We start from the raw sequence: 21,313 nt of genomic DNA on the forward strand, positions 1-21,313 counted from the left end.
ACATTACTTTCATATGTGGTATATTAGTGTCTAACACACACACCTGGAGAGCTCCCTCTGGCTTATCATTCACCAGGCTGTTGTGTTCATAGCCCATGTCACTGGAGGCTTTAAGCTCCCTAAGTCTGAACAGTCAGGGATGATCCCCAGCTTGGGTTTTCTAAGCACACTCTTGAGGTGCAAATCCTCTGTCTAGCTCCCCCCTCTGAGAGCTGAGACTCTGTGGTCCAACTACCTAGCCCCTAGGACCAGTACTGACCCCTCAAGCATGCTCACAGTTTAAGCACTTCATATCCCATAACTGCAGCCATGTAGGTATTCTGGATTTACAGTTTGACTGTTCCAGGGCAGGTGATAGTGAAAACAGACACAAAGAGAGACATTGCAGAGGGTTCTAAACATAATTACTCTTTATTTAGCAAGACAGAGACACAGCTCTAGACAAAATAATAAAGACCTCTGTATGCATTTCCCTGCCTCAGTTTCCATCACTTTGGAGAGTTCTTCGAGCTTGAACAGAGTCCTCTGGGGTGCCCAAGATCATCCTTTGGTAGTTCATGGCTTCTCTTCAGAATCACTGAGTCAGTCTCTCCCACTAGATCAGTTAGCTTCCTCCTTCCTCAGATGATCCTGCAGTTAAACAGGATAACCCCAGTACAAAAGCATGCCCCTCTCTCCTGCTCAAGCTTCCTGTCTGGCTCTTTCAGTCCCATAAATGTATATGTTCCACCATTAACACCTCTATCCTTTGTTCAGCTGCTGGGGATTTTCCACTCTCCATTTCCCCCTCACTGCAGAGAAACTTGGTCAAGCTGGTTTCCCAGCTCAGGCAACCTCGCATGAGTGTAGCCATTTTTTGGTCAGAGCACAGTTGTAGAGGTTATTGACTGACGATCTGGTGGTCCTTTCTGGCCTTATCGTTGTCCTTGGCCTGGTAGTGATGTGGCACAATCCTTGTTGGCAAATGGTGGATTCCACATACACTGGTGCCTTCCATGATTCAACAATTTCATAACAGCCAGAATTCATAAGTCACATAAAGACAGGTTCCCCAAATTGTTACAATTGGCAGTATAAAATGACAAATTAAATGTTAACAAACCAATCAATTTGAAGAATGTTTTGCAAATGAGTTTGAGGTTGCAGTGTGAAATGTAAGATGCCAGTTAAGAGCAGCCAAAATTTACACAAATTAACAGAACAAGGTCTTATTAATGAACCTTACAGAAAAGGCACTTTCCATGAGCATTTTCCATTGGAGAGATTGCTACATGCTGATTTGGATTGCTTTCCACTAGGGATAACTCAGAATGATTGTGTACAGTTGCAAGTATAAGTGACATGGAGATGAGACACCAAAAGGAGTGAGCCACTTTGAGGCTCTTCAGCAAATGAAATGCAGGAGACGTACAGGTTATCCAGTGGGACCATTGTGCTTCATGTGGAGCACAGGGAAGTAAGAAAAGATTCACTGTGAACCATCCCTATTGTGGAACCAGCTCTGCTGGCCTGAGTGGAAGGTGGAATGTCCTGGCTCTGCCTCCTCCCCAACCACTTTGTTAGTATTATATTTTACTAGAGGTCCAAGTTGAAATCAGGTTCCTATTGTAGTAGGACTGTACAAACAAGAACAAATGCCTTGCCCTGGGGAGTTTACAGTCTAAGCAGACACACTAGATAAAGAGTAGAAGAAAGTATTGTTCCCATTTTACAGAAAGGAGAACTGAGACGTAGAGAAATTAAATGATATACAAAGTTAAACAGGGAAGCTGTGGCAGAGCCAGGAATTGAACCCAGACTTCCAGTCTAGTACCTTAACCTTCTTATATGTAGAGGTTTCTACTGCCAGTGCTAAAGTGTTGTAGTCCTTGTTCTAAGATATTTTAAATTTCCCTATCACTTTTATATGTAACTGCTGCCTAAGATGCACAAAGGTGTGACCAGCTCTTGTGCAGGGAAAAGCTCCTTGTATCCTTCCCCACCACTACCTCTTTGCCTACCTGAACAAGGGCAAGTACACAGTGGCCCAACTATAGGAAGTCAGATAGTACAAATATATAGTACTAATATAGTGCTTCATATTAGGGATTCTGAAAACACTTGATAAATATTGAAGATATTTGCAGTATGTTTTGTGCACAAGCAGAGGAAAGAGCTACTACTCCTGTGAGTGCTTTATTGCTTCCTAATTTTTTAGCTTTGGGCAAGGGTCGCTTATCTAGTGGTTTACAGTATGTCCTGTTACACACTTTCAGACAACATGCTGGCTTGGTTTTGACTTATATCAAGTTATCGGCAACATATCAGATGCCTAGAGTGGGTTGTAAGAACAAGAAGCTGATTTGATTACCAAAGTTTTAATGGCCAAAGTTGCATGTACTAAGCTGATTCCGCTTTTTCCCCATGCCCAATTTATTCACAAAGGCAATCCTGGTTACCAGTTCGTCCCAGATGAACTTCACAAATAAGTCTCTTTTCTGATACAGAAAACTAGGAGTTTGAAGCAAGAAAGAAAGGAATGTACAGAGGCTCCAACTTTAGGGAAGTACAAAGCATTTTTTAAGACATCATAAAAGAAGTTTTTTTTTTTTAAAGCTAATGTGTTGATCTCCTTAAGACTTAAAGCTCTACTGGCACAAATACAATCCAAGATTATTTAATCACCTCACCTGCACCTGTTGCAACAACAGCAGCAACGTGAGCCTCTCTGTTGTTTTCCTCTTTTTCCCAAGAAACATGTTTTGGACGAGGAGCCGATGAGCGGTATGCTGCTACTACCACCTTCAGGATAAGAGCAGATGACAGTCTGCTGCAGCCACCACCTCTTAGGGCAAGAGCTGCCTCAGAGCAGTGGTCTTGGAATAGCTCAGAGAAGCTGTGCCCCTACTCTTCAGAATTTAGTGGCCACCTAATCTACCAGTAGCTCTGCTCACCTTTTTCTTTCAGTCATAGCCCTCTACCCTGCCCCCAGAATGTTTGCAAGCCAGCTGTAAGACCCTTAGGTCAACTCCTCCCCACAACACCATCTCCTTGGGAGGAACAGAGGTGGAATTTTAAAGCATCTTTGCTGAGTTGCCTTCTGCTTTAGACAACACCCTAACAGTGACCCAATTTCTGGCTTCAGCCAGGAAGTGGAGGCAAGGAATGGGAAACAGACAATCCTAACAAATTATACAGTATCTAAGAATTTCTTCGGAGTAGTTTGGGCTTTAGTATACAAAATGTAAATTATAATCATTAAAAATAATTGAGAGTTAAAACCCTTGGTTATTAACCATTAGTAAAAAAAAAATGTCCTAAATAAGTTGTTATGGTAAGTTAGTCAGTGGAAACTATAGTAGAAAGGAAGGTTATCAACGACTTAGATGTTGGCATAGAAAGTACGCTTATTAAGTTTGCAGACGATACCAAACTGGGAGGGATTGCAACTGCTTTGGAGGACAGGGTCAAAATTCAAAATGATCTGGACAAATTGGAGAAATGGTCTGAGGTAAACCGGATGAAGTTCAATAAAGACAAATGCAAAGTGCTCCACTTAGGAAGGAACAATCAGTTTCACACATACAGAATGGGAAGAGACTGTCTAGGAAGGAGTATGGCAGAAAGAGATCTAGGGGTCATAGTGGACCACAAGCTAAATATGAGTCAACAGTGTGATACTGTTGCAAAAAAAGCAAACGTGATTCTGGGATGCATTAACAGGTGTGTTGTAAACAAGACACGAGAAGTCATTCTTCCGCTCTACTCTGCGCTGGTTAGGCCTCAACTGGAGTATTGTGTCCAGTTCTGGGCACCGCATTTCAAGAAAGATGTGGAGAAATTGGAGAGGGTCCAGAGAAGAGCAACAAGAATGATTAAAGGTCTTGAGAACATGACCTATGAAGGAAGGCTGAAAGAATTGGGTTTATTTAGTTTGGAAAAGAGAAGACTGAGAGGGGACATGATAGCAGTTTTCAGGTATCTAAAAGGGTGTCATCAGGAGGAGGGAGAAAACTTGTTCACCTTAGCCTCTAATGATAGAACAAGAAGCAATGGGCTTAAACTGCAGCAAGGGAGATTTAGGTTGGACATTAGGAAAAAGTTCCTAACTGTCAGGGTAGTTAAACACTGGAATAAATTGCCTAGGGAGGTTGTGGAATCTCCATCTCTGGAGATATTTAAGAGTAGGTTAGATACTGTCTTGACCATCCCTGATAGACATTTATTTGGTCCTGCCATGAGGGCAGGGGACTGGACTCAATGACCTCTCGGGGTCCCTTCCAGTCCTAGAGTAAGTTCCACAAAACTCATTTTGCTAAACATGTCACGTGGATATACAACAAGTAGGTCAGAGGTGTGGGGTTTGTTTTCGTTTCTTTATTTGCTCATAGTCATTACAGCATGGACGTCTTTACTGTGTCCTTTTCAGAGTAATTAATGAGAGAGAGACACAGATTTTGTGTCTCTGTTTAGATTGGTCATCTTCATCCGCACTTCCCAAACAGTATTCATCCAGCTATCCTCTGCACATGGCTGTGGATTTCCCCTTGTCACAGAAATTTAATTGTGCTGCTAATAGGTTATCTGTTTTGCTTAAATTCTTTGTCAAAATGTTTCTTGAAGTCAGTATTCATTGATAGATAATAGATAGCCCAGGAAACTGAAGTCCTTTGTTTATCTACCGCATAAGTACAGCATAAGCAGGAGTAACCTTGTAGGCTGCAGGGTATAATTAAGTGCCTATGATCTGTCATTCTTCCCCTATCATTGAAACTGCCAAAAATATTTTCAATTACTGCCAGTCGCAATGGTGGTGGCTTTGTAATACAACCATCTCTCTACTAGTAACATGTTTGAGGGCACCAAATCATATAGTTGTCTGGTGGTAACTTCTTTCAATCTCTCTTGACCTGGACTGGATTTGAAATGGCAACCTACAACTGAATGATTCTCTATCATGTTACCAATCCTCTGAATTGCTTATGCACAAGAAAAAAGCCAGTTAAGAAACTATGTTCTAACAATTTAGAATGATCTTAAGGCATGTTGCCTCCTTTGAAGTCCACTGTAACTCCAAAAATAATTTTTTTCTCAGATGATTGTTGTTTATCACGTCTGAGAGAAATGGGAAAGCTTAATGCACTCAATATCAATCCTCTTCCTGTGTACTTTGGGGTAAATCCATAATTCATCCACCTCAAGTAGCATTGCTGGGTGCAACCCTTCGGGGTAAACGGAGGAGGAATGACAGTAAAATCCTGCCCCTCTCTCACCTAGCTTAACCACACTGTTTCCTGTGTCCCTGGGCTCTTCACATCCACTGAGATAGGGTCAAGATTGATTTGTGCAGGTTTGTTTGTTTTTTTAACTTTGAAATGTATTTAACCTAAAATTGTGCCTAATTTCTTGGTTAATTTTGAAATTAATTAATAAGCTTTGAAGCCATCCCTAGATGCACCCAGATTTTAGTTAAATCTTGGCATCCTAAAGTTATTATAGTAACTACTGTCATTGCTGTGGGATGGGGAAAGAAAATAGATTAGTATGATGGATTGAGAAATTGGTTCCAACTCTACATGTATGCATGGTATGGTTAGAGAAGAAATTGGGAGAAAGATTGAATGGATTATTCAGGGACAGCTATTTTGAAGATGATTTTTGAGGAGGTAGCAGCAGTAGTCAAGTGAGAAGAAATTTTATATATTATCTAACCTGAACTGTGAAACCTTTGATTTAGACTCTGTTAAATGGGAAAGTCAAATTACGGTCCAGTGTGATTCATTTTTCCATAAATTAGTTTATTCAGTGCTCGTAATCAAACACATTGTTCTTTGAAAGCAGGGGAAGTTCACACTAAATAAGTAAGTCCCCCTTCATGCCATCATTTAGTACTGGCATCCCTCTTTTTTTTCCCTCTGAAACAAAGAAAAATATTTTATATCTCCTGCTTCTGAACACTTAGTAAAATTTAGCTACCCGAATTTATTTATTTGAACGTTTTATTCCTTTAAATTCCACACTCTTTCATACCAGGAAGAGCAGCAACCTCTAAATGAAATAAATGCATATAAAAGGTTGGGTTTAAAAAAAAAAATCCACTATTCAGTAATGCAATTGTGTGCCTCATTAATTCTGGCGGTGTCATCTGTTTTTGATCAGTAAGGTTGTTGAGCATCCATTGTAAAGCCTTAAGGTGCAAGAAATTACATTTCAAACATATGGTGGCGTCATCTAAGTGCAGTTGACAGTTCATCAGGTGTTTTGGCCATGGCTACAGGGTATAAATGAAATAAGTTGAAAGCAGCCCACAGTACTTCTTTTGCAATTCAGGAACATTTTCTAATGCTGCCTTTGTCAATCATAGAAATTGTTGGAAAAACTATTGAACTAATAAAAAGTGGCAAAGTATATTAAGTGTTTTCTGCTGTGCTATAGAGGTAGGAGACATATCTTGTATTTTATGAGAGCTATGATGCAATACACAAGGTCTTTGGCTATTGCAATTTTTCTGATTACTTCTAAAGACTGCTTCTGGATATTAAGAGAGCAATGCAAAGTGCGATAAACAAGACCTCCTCCATAATGAATAATCCTTATTTTACAAACGGCATATTTTTCTGTTTACTATCACTCCGCTATACTCAGGATAGGAAAGCTGTACTTGAATGATTTCAGTTAGTAATGTCGGAGTACTGGACCTTCTCCATAGAAAGCACATCTCTCTTTTCTGCCATCAGTAGTTAGGTACAGACTCTCAGTAACATGGTGCAATATGTAGAGCTGCAAGACAATAATTTAGGAAATATTCCCTTAGACCATTGTAGTATTTGCTCTGTGTAAATCAGAGATTCAGTTAGGGAAATCTAATGAGATTACAGCTGCATTTCTTTTCTTTCAGTTATAATTTTATCGTGTCCTACATTGAAAACGATGATCATGTAAGCATATAGTGCTGTTGTATTAGTCTCTCTCACACATTTGCTGCTTTATTTGTTTAACCAAAAATCATTCGTGTACTAACAGTGTAAAAATACTTACATAAAAAATCAAGTGTCTTGAGTATCAAGAAAGTGGGCATTCTGTTGCAATATAGTAACTATTTAAAATATAGGGTTTTTTTATTTTAGATATTTGTCAGTGGTTAAAAAAAATCTTACCTTTACCTCAGTAAATCTTGAAGTCATTTGTATTCAGTGTTAATTGTCTTATATTCCAGGACTAGGAAAGGTTTAAAAATCTCCCAAGGATCAAGCATACATTTGCTTCCTGAAGTTCATAGCAAATCCCCAGTATTAGTATTTCTTCTCATTCATGCACTTTACACTTTTTCTCATTCAGGGAAAATAAGTATCCCTTAATAGCCTAAGTGTGTATCACTATGTGCTGTTCCATGCTAGATCACCATTTAAACAGAGGAAAGATATTAAGCACAATTTTCCATTAACTGAATTTCCTGAGCTCTGCTGTTCATCAAAATAATTTAGAAAGACTTGGATCTGGATGATACTAGCTGGATGGCCTTAGGTGATCTGAATATAATTTTGAATTTGTTTTTTGCACCAGAGATTTGTTTGTTTGAAAGACTAGAAATTAGTTCTAAAGTGTTCACGTTCTATGTTTATAAAACAAAGAAACTATCCCAAAGTCCTTACTCAGACAAAGCTCTCTGGAAGTCAATTCACTAACGTATTTCAGTAGCAAAAATATAAGAATCTCTAGACAAATCAGATGATCCTGTAACAATTATTTAATAACTTATTTTGATGAACAGCAGTGCTTAGGAAATTCAGATGTGGGAAAACTAAACAATAATCGATTGAATTTTGAAGACAATGAGAGTTTTACCTAATTAAGAACTACAGGATTGAGTCTCCGTTTTGTTGGTCTTTCCATTGTGCTAAGAGTTTCATATCATAAATTGTGTCAGTTAAACAAATGTGTGAAAACAACTGAAGCAAAATTAGTTAGGAATTGTTTTTTCTTATTTGTCTTTAAAAGGGAACAACATCTGTCAGGTTGCTTTTTCTCCGTTTAGCCTGCTGATCAACTCCCTCCCTTCTAGTAGCTATGGTGAGCCAGGAGTGCAGTGGGTTTCTTCTGGCTGTGATTTTAATTACAAAATAACTTTCAGTGTATTTTACAACTCTAGCCATCCTGTTACTAAACAATCTGTGTTTGGGAGGTTTGCATGAATGAAGGAAAGGAGGATTTGGCTCTATACACTGTCCATGTCAAGGGAAGTAGAGTATGGGAGACTGATCTGGGCAAGTTCCTGGCAGAATAACAATAGTTGGAGGCTTAGCCACATCTATTTAGTCTTGGATGTTTTCATTTGAATTTTTTCAGATGCGGATGAAATACGGTTTGTCACAGTGTCACTGCTTGTCCTGTCAGAAGGCATAGTTAAAAAGAAGTCTTGCATATACTCTGAAGGAAGGAAGTCCTGAGTGCATTGTAAACTCATGTAGGATCTAATATTCAGTGGAGAGTCAATGTAGAATGCAAAGCACTGTTCTGAGATGCTCTTGCTTGCCTGTTCCAGTTAGGCTGTTTTAGTATAGACCACTTTCCTTTTGGCCTCCACTGTTAGCCCCAAGTACAGAGCAATGCAATGTCCAGCCTTGAAGTGAGAGACAATACATCACTTTGATCATCTCTTTGTCAAAAAGGAGCTGGTAGATTTTTCCTATCCACATGAAGGTGGAAAAAGGTATTTTTTGCCTCTCCTCTGACACTGGGCATCCAAACAGGGAGCCAAGTCTTACATGGCTGCCACATTGCACACTATCTTGATGATCAATGGGCATATGCCTGTCACTGAAGGAGTAGGCATGTGTTCTACTAGAACCTCTAAATGCCTCCCCTCATCTCTCCCTCCATCTACTAACGAATATCACTTCAATTATGCTTGTGTTGTTCATCCGGGTGCTTAGTTCCTCAGGATACTGGGGGAGCTGGGTGATATGTGCTTTAAAAGATTTTGTGTCTATGAAGCCTTTGGGATATGTCCAAGAGCAATGTGTGGGACCATACAAGAGCAGTAAAGTCAAAATCATTAGGGTTAACAGTGTATCATCCGTGGTTTTTGGTAGCTTTAGCTATAAATTCATAATGTTTGCCTTATTTCCTATAACCAGACTGATTAAGGAAAACATTTTATCACGCTTCTCTTTACAACAACTTTTTACAGACTTGAAAACTGTTATCAAATCCCCCTTCTTCTCTTCTCCAAACTAAACAAACCCAATTTTTTATATATTTTCTCATAGGTTATGTTTTGTGGACCTTCAGTCATTTTTGTTGCTGTCCTCTGGTCTTTCTCCAGTTTGTCCACATCATTCCTAAAGTGCCCAGAACTGGACACAGTACTCCAGTTGAGGTCTTATCAGTGCTGTGTAGAGTGGAAGAATAACTTCTTGTGTCTTGCTTACAACACTCGAATACATTCCAGAGTGATGTTCACTTTTTTAGCAACAGTGTTACACTGTTGACTCATATTTAGTTTGTTATCCGCTATAATCCCAAGATCCTTTTCTGAAGTACTCCTTCCTAGGCAGTCGTTCCCCATTTTGTATTTGTGCATGTGATTATTCCTTCCTAAGTGAGGTATTTTGCATTTGTCCTTCTTGAATTTCATTCTATTTATTTCAGACCATTTCTCCAGTTTGTCAAGATCATTTTGAATGTACTAAGGCCATGTCTACACTTACAAGCTTACAGCAACACAGCTGTACTGATACAACTGTGCTACTGTGAGAGCGCTCATGTAGCCATGCTATGTCAATGGGAGACGCTCTCCTCCCAATATACCTACCGTCGGGCTGGTTTTATTATACGATGGGAGAGCTCTCTCCCATTGGCATAATGCGGCTACATGAGCACTCTCACAAATGTGCCACTGTAAGCTTGTAAGTGTAGACATGGCCTTAGTACAAGTAAGAGAAAGAATTGATCCAGTATTGTGGGGAAAGGACAAGTTTTCCATAGCCTCAGTCTAGGATGCCTTTTCTAAAAGGATTGCAATCATTTTGCCAGTGGACAGGAGTGGACTAAAGGCCTTCTTGTCCTGAAGCCCAGCATAATAGTAAGTAGCACAGAAGAGTTCAAACTTTTATGGTTAGAAGTTTGATGCCCAACAGTACTAGCCAGCTAGCAATTACAAGTAGCTAAATAGATTTATATGATCTGGTCTCAACATTGCTTTTTTAAGGTGATAAATTACACTCCTTTCTCACCTGTAAATTGCAGTAGGGTCCTAATTCTTTGCTAAAACACAGCGGATGGCAATTTATGAGTTTTTAATCCATTCCCAGGAACCTCTTTTCCAGTTGCAGTGGCATTACAAATCGGACACTAGCCATGCCAGTGCCTCTAGGATGAGGGTATATTTTCTGGCTATTACCAGTACATTTGATGATTCAGGGAGCTGCTACAGCAGCTGGCAGAGATCATTTTGGGGTGAATGAGCCCTATAGGCAACAGTACATGTGGCACCTTTGAAGCATTGTGTGCAGCAGTAAAGAGGATCCTGTGGGTGTCATCTTAGCAGAATAAAATTCCCATTTTAATTTTAAAATGAAAAGATTTGGTAAGGTAACAAATGAGCCTTTTGAATTTTTAATTGAAAAGGGACAGGAGTTTCCCTCCCCTCTTCTTAATACCTGCAAAATGACTTTAAAACTTTGACTTGAAATAGAACGAGGCCCAGTGTGACTCCTGTGATGCAAAGAATTCCACCACAACAGAGCAACAGGAGCAAACATCTGATATTTATACTTGATGGCTGGTAGAAATACCACAGCCAAACAAAGCGAACAGTGATTCTGTAGGTGTCATAGTTCAAGCTGAGTCTAGATATCCACTGCACATTCTCTGTTTATTCTCTTTCTAACTGTTCGTTAGTTTGACCAATTTATTTACAGCTTGGCATGCCTAAAAATAGGAGTAGAATTTTTCTGGAGATTTGTCTGAAAATTTATGAAAAAAAGATTTAAAATAGGAGGACATCAAAAATTACTCTATTTTAAAACTATTCCATCTCCCTTGGTTTATCACCCTACAAGTCTCAACACAGCAAGTATTCCACACCCTCAAGTTCACAGACAGACATTTTCTATGCTCAAGCTTAGGGAACTTTGGCAGATCTCAGACCTCCTCACAGTCCAAGAGAGCAGGGCTCTTTGCTTGCAGATGTTAGCAGAGGGCGAAGCTGGCTCTGGACATCAGCAAACTAATCAATTGCTTAGGGCCCCAAGCAGCTTGGGGGAGGGGGAGAATTTGCTTTTTATTATAAGAACTTGGCTGTTTTAGTAGTGGAGGGGAATATTCCTGCTTACGGCCACAGTGGGCTAGCACTGGCACTGACCGAGGGATGAGATTGGGTAGACTCAGGGCATGGAAGAGGACAGAGGTGGAATTGAGCCTGTGAGTGGGGCTGGTTTGCAAATAATCAGGTTTGGAGGAAGCAGGAGAAACAGGTAAAAAGGAGCTTACAATAGAAAGCTTGGGGCTGGAGCCAGGCACTGAACTGCTATTGGGAAATAAGGACCAGCTGGAACTTGCCAGCAAGGAAAGGCTGAGGGGCTTAGCAAAACAAAAATTTCTGCTCTGGGAAAATCTTTGCATACACAGCAAAAAGAGTTTTAAACTGTCTCTCATGCTTTCACTAGACTGTGCAGAGCTTTTTCCACATGAAGCAGCCTGGCAGTGTATTAAAGCAGAATTTTACAGAAAACAAAGGAAAGCCCAAAAGAAAAACAAATCTGTTAAGTTTACCAAGTGGAATTCAGTAGAGGATGTGCTATTAATATGGATATGTAAAAAAAAAAAAAACTCACTGAAACATATAATTAGGTTATGATTTCTACAGTTTAAAGTACACTTGAGACGAACCTTAACACCCTATTTACACACACAGACCTTCACATTGAAACAGTCCAATGCCTAAATAATTTAGTGAAACACAAACACTCACGCTAGTTACAAAGTGTAACTGAATATTATCCATTCATCACACAATATTCCACAAAAGTCCAGATTCCCAGTTGTGACTAACCATTAAACCTTGGGCACAGCTGAAAGAAGGCACAATTTAAGTGTCTGTGCATACAGACAGCCTGGTCTCAGGTGTGGTATACATTAGCAGCCATTCTGTCAGCTAGGGTTTAACAGGCTTCAGAGAGGGCCTACTCACACTCACTAAAGCTACAGCTACACTCAGAGCTGGGGGGCGTGATTTCCAGCTTGCACAGAGGTACCTGTGCTAGCTCTGCTCGAGCTAACGCACTAAAAATATCCGTGTAGCCGGTGTAACATAGGCAGTGGTGAGTGGTGGCAGCGTGAGTTAGCCCTCCCCAGTATATAGCCATGGGGTCCAGACTGGTTTGTGCTGGGAGAGACTAGCCCATGCCACCACTCGTGCTGCCCATGCTATGCAACTACGCTACTATTTTTTAGCACAATAGCTCAGGGTACCTCTGTGTGCATTGGGAATCATACCTCCAGCTCCAAGTGTAAACATACTCTAAAGCAGCAACCAAAGTTAGAGGTGTCGGTGTAGACTCTAGCTTCTGGAGGATTCCTCTGTTCTAGGGGAGCCACCTAGTTTAAGTCTTGTTTGCTCTTGGGAAAATGCACACAGTAGACTTAACAGATCTGAGAATTAGCGCCTGATACGTTAATACCCTGCTCTTATTCATAGCAATGTTGTAAAAGTGTAGTTACTCAAACAAGCATACACAATCCACAAAAATCAGACACTTTAGCATTTCAATACTACCTAAATGAATCTCTCTGATTCCTCTTGAGGATCCATCACTGATGTATATGAGCATCTCCCAAGAGCACTCTTTTCCTGCTGAGAGAAATAATTCTATATATACTTAATTAGACAAAACATTAGAGACAAAGCTAAATATATAAACATAACTTACACCCATCATTAAAATAGAGCCGTTACATTAAACAGGAACTACTTGTGTAATAACCATCAAATTTGACACTGCTGAGCAAATAAAACACATATACACTCTATTATCCAAACTTTATTTAAAAGACCTGGGCAACATCCATTAAAATAAAAAAGGGGGGGTGGGATGCTATTATTTTCTGTGGGAGTTTAGAGTGAGCCCTTAGAAAGTAACACAATTCTAGGAGCAGAGTTAAGTTTGTTTGGGTGTCGGCTATTGAAAATGTTTCTGTTTGAATTAGGTGATAAGGGTATTATCAGAATTTCTTAAACAGATATGCATGCCTTCTCTTTGAAGCTGCTCAGCAACCTTAACTGAAAGTTAACAAAATTGTTTGCTCTATGATCCTCAATAGCTGCCTATTGGTTTCTAGATACAATTGAAGGCATTGTTTTTGACTTATTATAAAAGCTGTAAATGGCCTGGAACATACCTACTGGAGACCACCTCTTTCCTCATGCCACGGATGATATGAGGGCTGGAGCTCCCTTACTATAAAATAAGGACTACTGGTGGGATGATCTCTATGGGTCTCTCTGATTCTGGAACTCAGTCCAACCACTTCATCTAGCATAGACAGAATCTGCTGAACTTTAAGGCATTGTACAAACCCTAATTATTTGGCATTGGAGGAAGGGACAATATTTTTCAATGTCCTTTTTTCTGTCTCGCTGAGACTGGTTGGGAGGAGCTTGATTAAACTGAGGAAGTTGTGCACTGTAACTGCAGAATATTGACAAAAAAGGCTAGAGCTGTGACTAGATTATCTAAGAAATATCCATATAAAATAGTTGAAGAATATTGTGGTGTGATGCAGAAGTGGAAAACTATAAACTCAGGACCTAGCTAAACTGAGATTTTCAAAGAGGAGTAGGAGATATGACCACACAAATCAGATTAACTTCAATTTTCAAATGATAAAAGACAACTAGTAGATTTAGCCACACGTTTCATTAAAATTAATGTCATTCATGGAGTTAAAACCCATAGTTGACTTTCAACATTTCAAACCTAATGTCCAAAAAAAATCTAGATTAGGCCCAGGTCCATAGAGGGACTTTGGGGATCTGACATTCAGTGTTGCAACACCTAACTTTTAGGCACCCTGCCATCCAATGTAATCCACAAACCCTTGATTAGGTATCTAAGCTCCCTATACAATGCACAGGGAGAGAGAGGCAACTGAGACTGGGATCCACAAAAGCCAGCATACTAGGCAGGGAGTCACCTAACCAATAGCAGATTCCAACAAGACAGGTCTGTCCTCAACCCTGTTCCTCTTGCTTGGACTTAGTTGCCAGCCTCCCTAGGGGGGAGGTGCCTATCCCTGCTTGAGATCCACAGACATCTGAAATCAGGCATCAAAACCATTTCTGACAAGAACAGCAGTGGTGCATACCCACTTGATGCAAAATGGCAAGGTAGGAGGGGGAGAGGAGGATGCAATGCACATGAAGCAGCAGTACGCATGCCAGAGGCAGAAACGTAGGCCCCTAGGGGGCTTTTACAGCAAAAATTAGTGAGTTTAGTCACCTGTGGTTAGGTGGCAGCTTAGTGGTGGTTTTGTGAACCACGATGGCACCTAAATCTGAGTTTTAGATACCTAAGTTCCTTTGTGGATCTGGACCATTGTATTAACGGGTGACAGATATAGGTCTTTCAAATATACCATTCTCCAGCTTTGGAAAGTTCAGCATATCTTCCACTTAGCTCCCTAACCCAGGACATACCTTCTCAAGCCATCTTTGGATTTCCTAGAGTTGGTTCACTCTCTTATTGAAAAGTATCTGTGAGACGTATCAGAAGCCTTTAAATCTGGGAGAGACAGGCATTTTCAGCTCTACCATTGTTGTTTGGAACTGATCATTACAGACAGCTCATTCTCCAGTGAAGTCAATGGGACATAAATTTATGCCTAAATCTTTCACTGAAACAGGGCCTCATTGTTTTAAAGTCCTTTGTTTGCAGCATTGTAAGAGACCAAGGTCAGAGTTCACATGTTCACTAAGCTTATTTGTATGTCTAAATAAAAGATTCTGTACTGCCTGGACTATCATAGCAGCGGGAGGCTGGGCTCCTCTCCCTTGCCACACTTTTAGTGTCCTGCCTGGACTATCAGAGCAGCTGGAGGCTTCCTCCCCCTCATTTTATCTCACTAAAATGTCAGTGTTTCTTAGTCCTGCATTCATTATTACTTCATCACACAAATGGGGGGACACTGCCATGGTAGCCCAGGAGGGTTGGGGGAGCAGGGGGTGGGTTTGTTGCAGGGGCACCCCTTAGAATGGCATGCAGCTCATCATTTCTGCAGGATATCTGGGGCTCTGACCCAGAGCAGCTGTGCTCTCTGGTTCTCTAGTACACTTACCCCCTATTCTAGGCAGGACTGACTCTATTTTTAGACAAAACATAAGGGAATGACCCGGAGAGTCATTCCCATTTTTGTCCATGCGCCCCCGGCCAACCTCAGCGAGGCCAGCCAGGAGCACCCATGACAGCACCAGACAGTACAGAATGACTGATAATCATCATCTCATTGCCAATTTACAATGGCATGGCAGACGGTACAATAGGGATGGCAACCGTCTCTGCTACATTGCAAAGGCAAATGAATGCTGCTGTGTAGCACTGCAGTACCGCCTCTGTCAGCAGCATCCAGTACACATACAGTGACAGTGACAAAAGGCAAAACAGGCTCCGTGGTTGCCATGCTATGGTGTCTGCCAGGACAATCCAGGGGAAAAAGGGCGCAAAATGATTGTCTGCCATTGCTTTCACGGAGGAAGGATTGAGTGATGACATTTACCCAGAATCACCCACTACACTGTTTTTGCACCATCATGCATTGGGATCTCAACCCAGAATTCCAGTGGGCGGGGGAGACTGCGGGAACTATGGGATAGCTGCGGGATAGCTACCCACAGTGCAACGCTCCAGAAATCGACGCTAGCCTCGGTACATGGACGCACACCACCAAATTAATGTGCTTAGTGTGGCCATGTGCACTCGACTTTATACAATCTGTTTTACAAAACCGGTTTATGTAAAATCGGAGTAACCTCGTAGTGTAGACATACTCTGAGAAAATTGGACCTCAGGCTGCAGTTTTCAAAGGAGTGCCTAATACATGTAGGCTCTTCTGAAAATCCCAACTTCATTCTTTAGTGTTTGCAGGCCAGCATATATCTAGCCCTAACATCTCCTAAGAAAAAGAAAGAAAGAAAGTTTCAGAAAATTACAGGTTCCTTCTCTTCCCCCATTCCCCCCCACCCCCATCATCTTTTTGACCAACAGAATATGAACAGCAGCAAAGGTTAGGGGCACTCTGTATATCGATATAGACAATGTAGTCCTACAGCATCTTAAAGCCCCCAGAGATGTGTGCAGATTCATTATAATACACTTATTACATAAAAATATTAAATGGAGCAATATATATAAATATGTAAATACTACAATTATTTTAAATTGTATATAATGTATGTGTATGCATGGTCTCACTTGCCGAAAGCTCTTTTCTTTTGGCCTTATGTGTTACAGGGAGACTCAATGTGTGCAACTATAGTCATGTGGATTATTGTGTTATTTCCAACATACTATATATATATATATATAAAAAATAGAGCTTAACTGTTCAGCTAAGTGAAAACTGCAGCTCTATTAGATTTTAAGTAACAATTGGCCATCTGATATCGAAGGAGAAAGGAGGGTATTTATTTTCTTCCAACAGCCAAAAGGTGATCATACTAATAAAATTCGTTGAGATGGTCCAAGATAGTGTGTAAAATACTCATCCATCACTGTGAGCCCCTGGTCAGGGAATGACAGTGCAGTAAATATCTTCAACAGCTGCCTTGGAATGTACGAGCTGTTTTCGGTAGGAATTTTCAGCACTCACATAAAACACACTGTCATGAGTGACTGCCTGTGCTCCAAAGTCATTACTATTGGGATGATGGAACATCTTTCAGCGAATAACCAAAAAACTTTAAATGTCATGTCAAGTTTGTTGAAGCCATTTTCAAGCCTCGTTCAAGGTTACATGAATATTGAGTATGCTTGTTTTTAAAAAGTATAAGATCTATGAGAGGGATCACTCAAAAGGCTGGTAGATGGAAGAGTCACTTGATTTAGGGGGAAAAAAAAGTAAATTTGTCTAGTCCTCTTTGGGAAAGTCAATCAGGCAGAGCCATTTATTCATCAGCCAGCGCAACTCATTCTTACAGCTGGTGAGATTAGTCAAGCTCGCTGTCACTTAGTTGTACATAGCCACAAAGAGACCAGAAAGGAACGAAAGTAGATTATCTTGAATGATTAAATTACAATACAATTTTGATTTATTTAACATTTTAAAAATCTGTCTGACAAATTCTAAATTATATATATATATATATATAAAAAAAGACACAAGGTGGGTGATGTAATATCTTTTATTGGACCAACTTCAGCTGGTAAAAAAGGCAAGCTTTTGAGTTCCACTGATCTCTTCTTCAGGTCTCGGAAAGGTAATCAGAGTGTCACAGATTACAAGGACAAGGTGGAACAAATTGTTAAACATAAAGAGATAAGTTGCAGGAAACCATTCAAAATGAAGTGGGCAATTAACACTTCAGCAGTCACAGGTCAAAGGAGAGTTAGTGGTTACAGATTATTGTAATGAGACGTAAACCTAGTCTCTCTGCTGAGTCAATGATTTCTAATGTCTAGAAGAGGTATGAATTTAAGCTCTGAGGCTCACCTTTTGAAGGTATTTTGCGGGTTTCCTATGAGGACGAGGACTGAGAGATCAGATGTGGAATGATCATTTTTGTGAAGCATGTCCCCCCACAAGTGATAGGGTATTTTTGTCTTTCATAATTTTTATCTGAGTTCATTGGAGAGCATAGCAATAGTCTGATTTCCCCCACACACTTGGGGTATTTGATGCACTGGATGAGGTACACCACATGTGACAGACATGAGTAAGACCCATTCATCTGGAAAAGGGTGCTATGGAGATTATTGATCATTGTAGCAGTGGATGTTTAGCTGCAGGTTTCGCATCTTATGTTTATGGCAGGGTCTGGTGCTGCTTTCAGTTGATGGATCCTGGTCTGTGAGGAGATAGCTTCTGATTATGAGTTTGGCGATGTTGGGAGGGTTATTTGAATGCCAGAAGAGGGGGTTCAGGAACGATTTCTTTCAGGATGTGGTCCCCATCAAGTATGGGTTGTAATTGTATGATGATACCCTATATGGGTTCCATGTGTTGTGCTAAGTGATAACAAGGTGTGTGGGGGGGATTCTGTATCAAAGCCGGTTCTGCTGGTGAATCTGCTTCACTGCTTCTTCTTCACTGATGCTTCACTTGTTTAGTGAAGGCAGGTTTTAGTATGTTAAGGCATGTGTCCTGGACTTTCTCCTCAGAGCATTTTCTATAGTAACTGAGTGCATCGCTGTAGATAAGATTTCTTGGTGTATCTGGGGTATTTGCTCTGTCTGTGGATATAAGAGTGGTGATCCATGGGTTTCCTGTATATAGTTGTCTGTAGGGTTCTGTTGGTGAATGAGATGAAACTTTTATTTTCTTCTCTTCTACAGAGAACCAGAAAGCACATCTAGAAAAGTCGCATTCAAACCACAGTATCAGTTTCAACTTTACAAGGACTCCAATCACCAAGGAGTTTAATTATGACATGGAAGCTAATACCTCTATAGCAAGGAGCAAGGCTGTTGGAAGAAAGGAGGCCTACGATGGAGAAAGCAACAGAGAAAAGGAAATGGAGCTTGTTGGCTCTGCTTCCAAAGGAGAAGTTGTTCCTGAAGTAGAGGCTTTGCTGGCAAGATTACGCGCATTGTAAATTAATCCTATAAAACTGATTAAGCAATCACTAAAGACAAGTTATAATAAGCTGCTACATTTTTAAAATACGCATTTATTTTTCATGACTGACATTTACACACTTCTATATTCCAAACTTCACATACTTTATATCTAAAATACAAATGTGTAATGCTTTGCCTATGAATTTGAGTCCATGGTTTATGCATAACTATAAGAAGGTTTGTACGTATTTCTACCTACCGACAATCTGTTCTAATGTATCTGGAGCAACAGATGCTGAATTACCCCAAGAAACAATTATTTTAGTATCCAGACTTCTGAACACAATGTTATGAGAACTTTTCTCCACAACACACAATACATTTTTAAATAGTTTTAAACCATTATGTTTGGTCATTATCTAGGACTAATAAAAAGCTGCAGAACCAACCTGTATATTTTTCTGTTTTATTTCTATGTATCACCTGCAGTATAATTTTTAGCACCTACGGAAGTTCATTATTGTATCATATTAAATGCTTATGGAGGAAAATGTATACTATGTAAATTTCTCATAGCCATGTTTTAATTCACTTTAATCTAAATAAGAACACCAAAGAATGTTGAATCGTTTATGCATTAGCTAAATGGTAACATGAACAGAAACTTACATCTATGCAAGAAATGTATTTTATGTATGACTGATATTTCATTGCTGTTAAACTTTTTTGGATGATTGTATAAAACCAATGTACAAAAGTTCTATGAATACAATGTTGCAATTGTGCATGTAGGATAGAAGCTTCTTATTTTATAAGTAGCTACCAAAATAATTTTTCATTATTTTTGCGTGAGTAAACATAATATTGCAATAATAATATAAAGAACACCTAATGGCAGAGACTTCTACAATTGGTTTTCAACAAACTCATTTAGCAATAGCATGTACAATCTCATTTGCTGGCACAGGAGGAATCTCACAGATAATTGCATCTCCATTTTGACACAAGTCATTGTACACTGTTACATGTACACTAACATTTATTAATTGCACATCACCATGAAAAAAACTTGCTACCTATACTATCAACTTGGTAGCTACTATTAGGACATTTGGTCTTTAATTTCAAGTACCTACTAATCAGAATGTATTCAGTGACTAATCTCTCTCTTCCAAATACTCTTTTTTTCTTTATAAATGAGTCAGTTAAATGAAACCAATGTTTCAAAGCTCTGGTGCTTTTTATTTACTTGTTTAAGTTGCCTTCTTATTTCCTGCAAAAAATAAAGTTAATTAATTAGAACTCTGAAACTGGCCTGTTTTGGGGCATGGAATGTTTTTTATTCATCACAGGAATTAGTCTTATGGTTCAGGGGGTGCTGAAACTATCATTATACCCTCTAGTTATGCTCCCCACTTTAGTAAAAATGAATGTAAGGCGTAAGAAGAGATCAGATACAGGAAAATCCTACCAGACTTTGGATTTCAGTTTGCCAGAGCTTCAGTGCCACTTAAGAACCATGGAAGGAGTAATCACGTTGAGGAAGCACTTTTTGCTGGCTCCAGTTAGTGTGGAAGAGCCATAGGATCAGTGTTTAATACATAGTGAATGGACAGCAGCTACTAGTCCAAAGAATGGACTAGAATACCAAATTCATGTTGAGATGAATTTCATATCCACCCACACCTGATTATTAGGGTTGCAAAGCCCCGTGCTCCTCCCCAGTTATCAGGATTTAATACCCATCACCTCCACTTATCCTAAGACTAGATCTTTATGGGTAAGGGATGAATTTAAGACTCATTGGAACAGACATTCATGTATGATATTTACTATATAAGAATAAAAAAAAAATTCTACTTTTGACAGACTTAAGTAGACAGGTCACCAAGACACTTTCACGAATATAAACAAAACTTGTGATGGGGGGGAAAGAAAGTCTCACTAATCTTTAGATGGCTTATGCTGCTAAAAATAGGACCAAAAAAACCCCCAAAACTAACCATAATAATAAAGATTGGGTGTAGAGAATAGTAGTACTGGAGAACTGCAGCTGAAATATTACAGCAATGACCTTTTGCATGGAGATTCAAATATAAATTCATGTGCCTGAGCAAAATCAGTTTCTTCATTTGAATTAGTCGGTAATAGCCCACACCAGAAAACTGACACAATTCAGTACGTTCCAGATGGACACAGCACTCATCGAGGATGGAGACCAAATTATTCCTTTTACCTCTTATCAGTCTTTATTTTATGTAAAGTTTAAAATTTTGGCAAGATAATATGACTTAGCAAACCATAGCTGAATTTTTAATGATCAGAGAACTGGTAGCTGTACAGTAGCTTCCAACTTTCAAACAAACAAAAAAACATTTTTGCTTATCCTTCACCTTTACGGCTAGCAACTTTTCAGCTTTGAGTAAATAGTTCGCATTTATTTTCTCAATGACTCTTTGTTTCATACCATCATAAGTCAGCTAAATTAGAATTGTCCAGTTAAACCAGATGACCCAAATAGTTCTAGATGGCAGTACATTTTGCTCTGTGTTTCATCCCTC

General features: G+C 39.7%; 1 protein-coding gene and 1 long non-coding RNA gene across 4 annotated transcripts in view; one reads left to right on the plus strand and one right to left on the minus strand.

Moving 5' to 3' along the window:
• Positions 1-20,094, plus strand: part of DIAPH3 (diaphanous related formin 3) — a 560,319-nt gene extending 540,225 nt beyond the window's left edge. The window contains exon 28 of the mRNA XM_075061558.1: positions 18,528-20,094. Within this exon, the coding sequence (XP_074917659.1) occupies positions 18,528-18,787 (260 nt within the window). The 3' untranslated portion in view covers positions 18,788-20,094. The remainder of the gene's footprint in view (positions 1-18,527) is intronic.
• LOC142046096 (uncharacterized) overlaps positions 1-21,313 on the minus strand; it is a 167,460-nt gene that overhangs the window by 35,776 nt on the left and 110,371 nt on the right. The gene's annotated exons all lie outside the window — the stretch shown is intronic.

This window comes from Chelonoidis abingdonii, chromosome 1, assembly GCF_003597395.2.
Source record: "Chelonoidis abingdonii isolate Lonesome George chromosome 1, CheloAbing_2.0, whole genome shotgun sequence".
NCBI lineage: Eukaryota > Metazoa > Chordata > Testudines > Testudinidae > Chelonoidis > Chelonoidis abingdonii.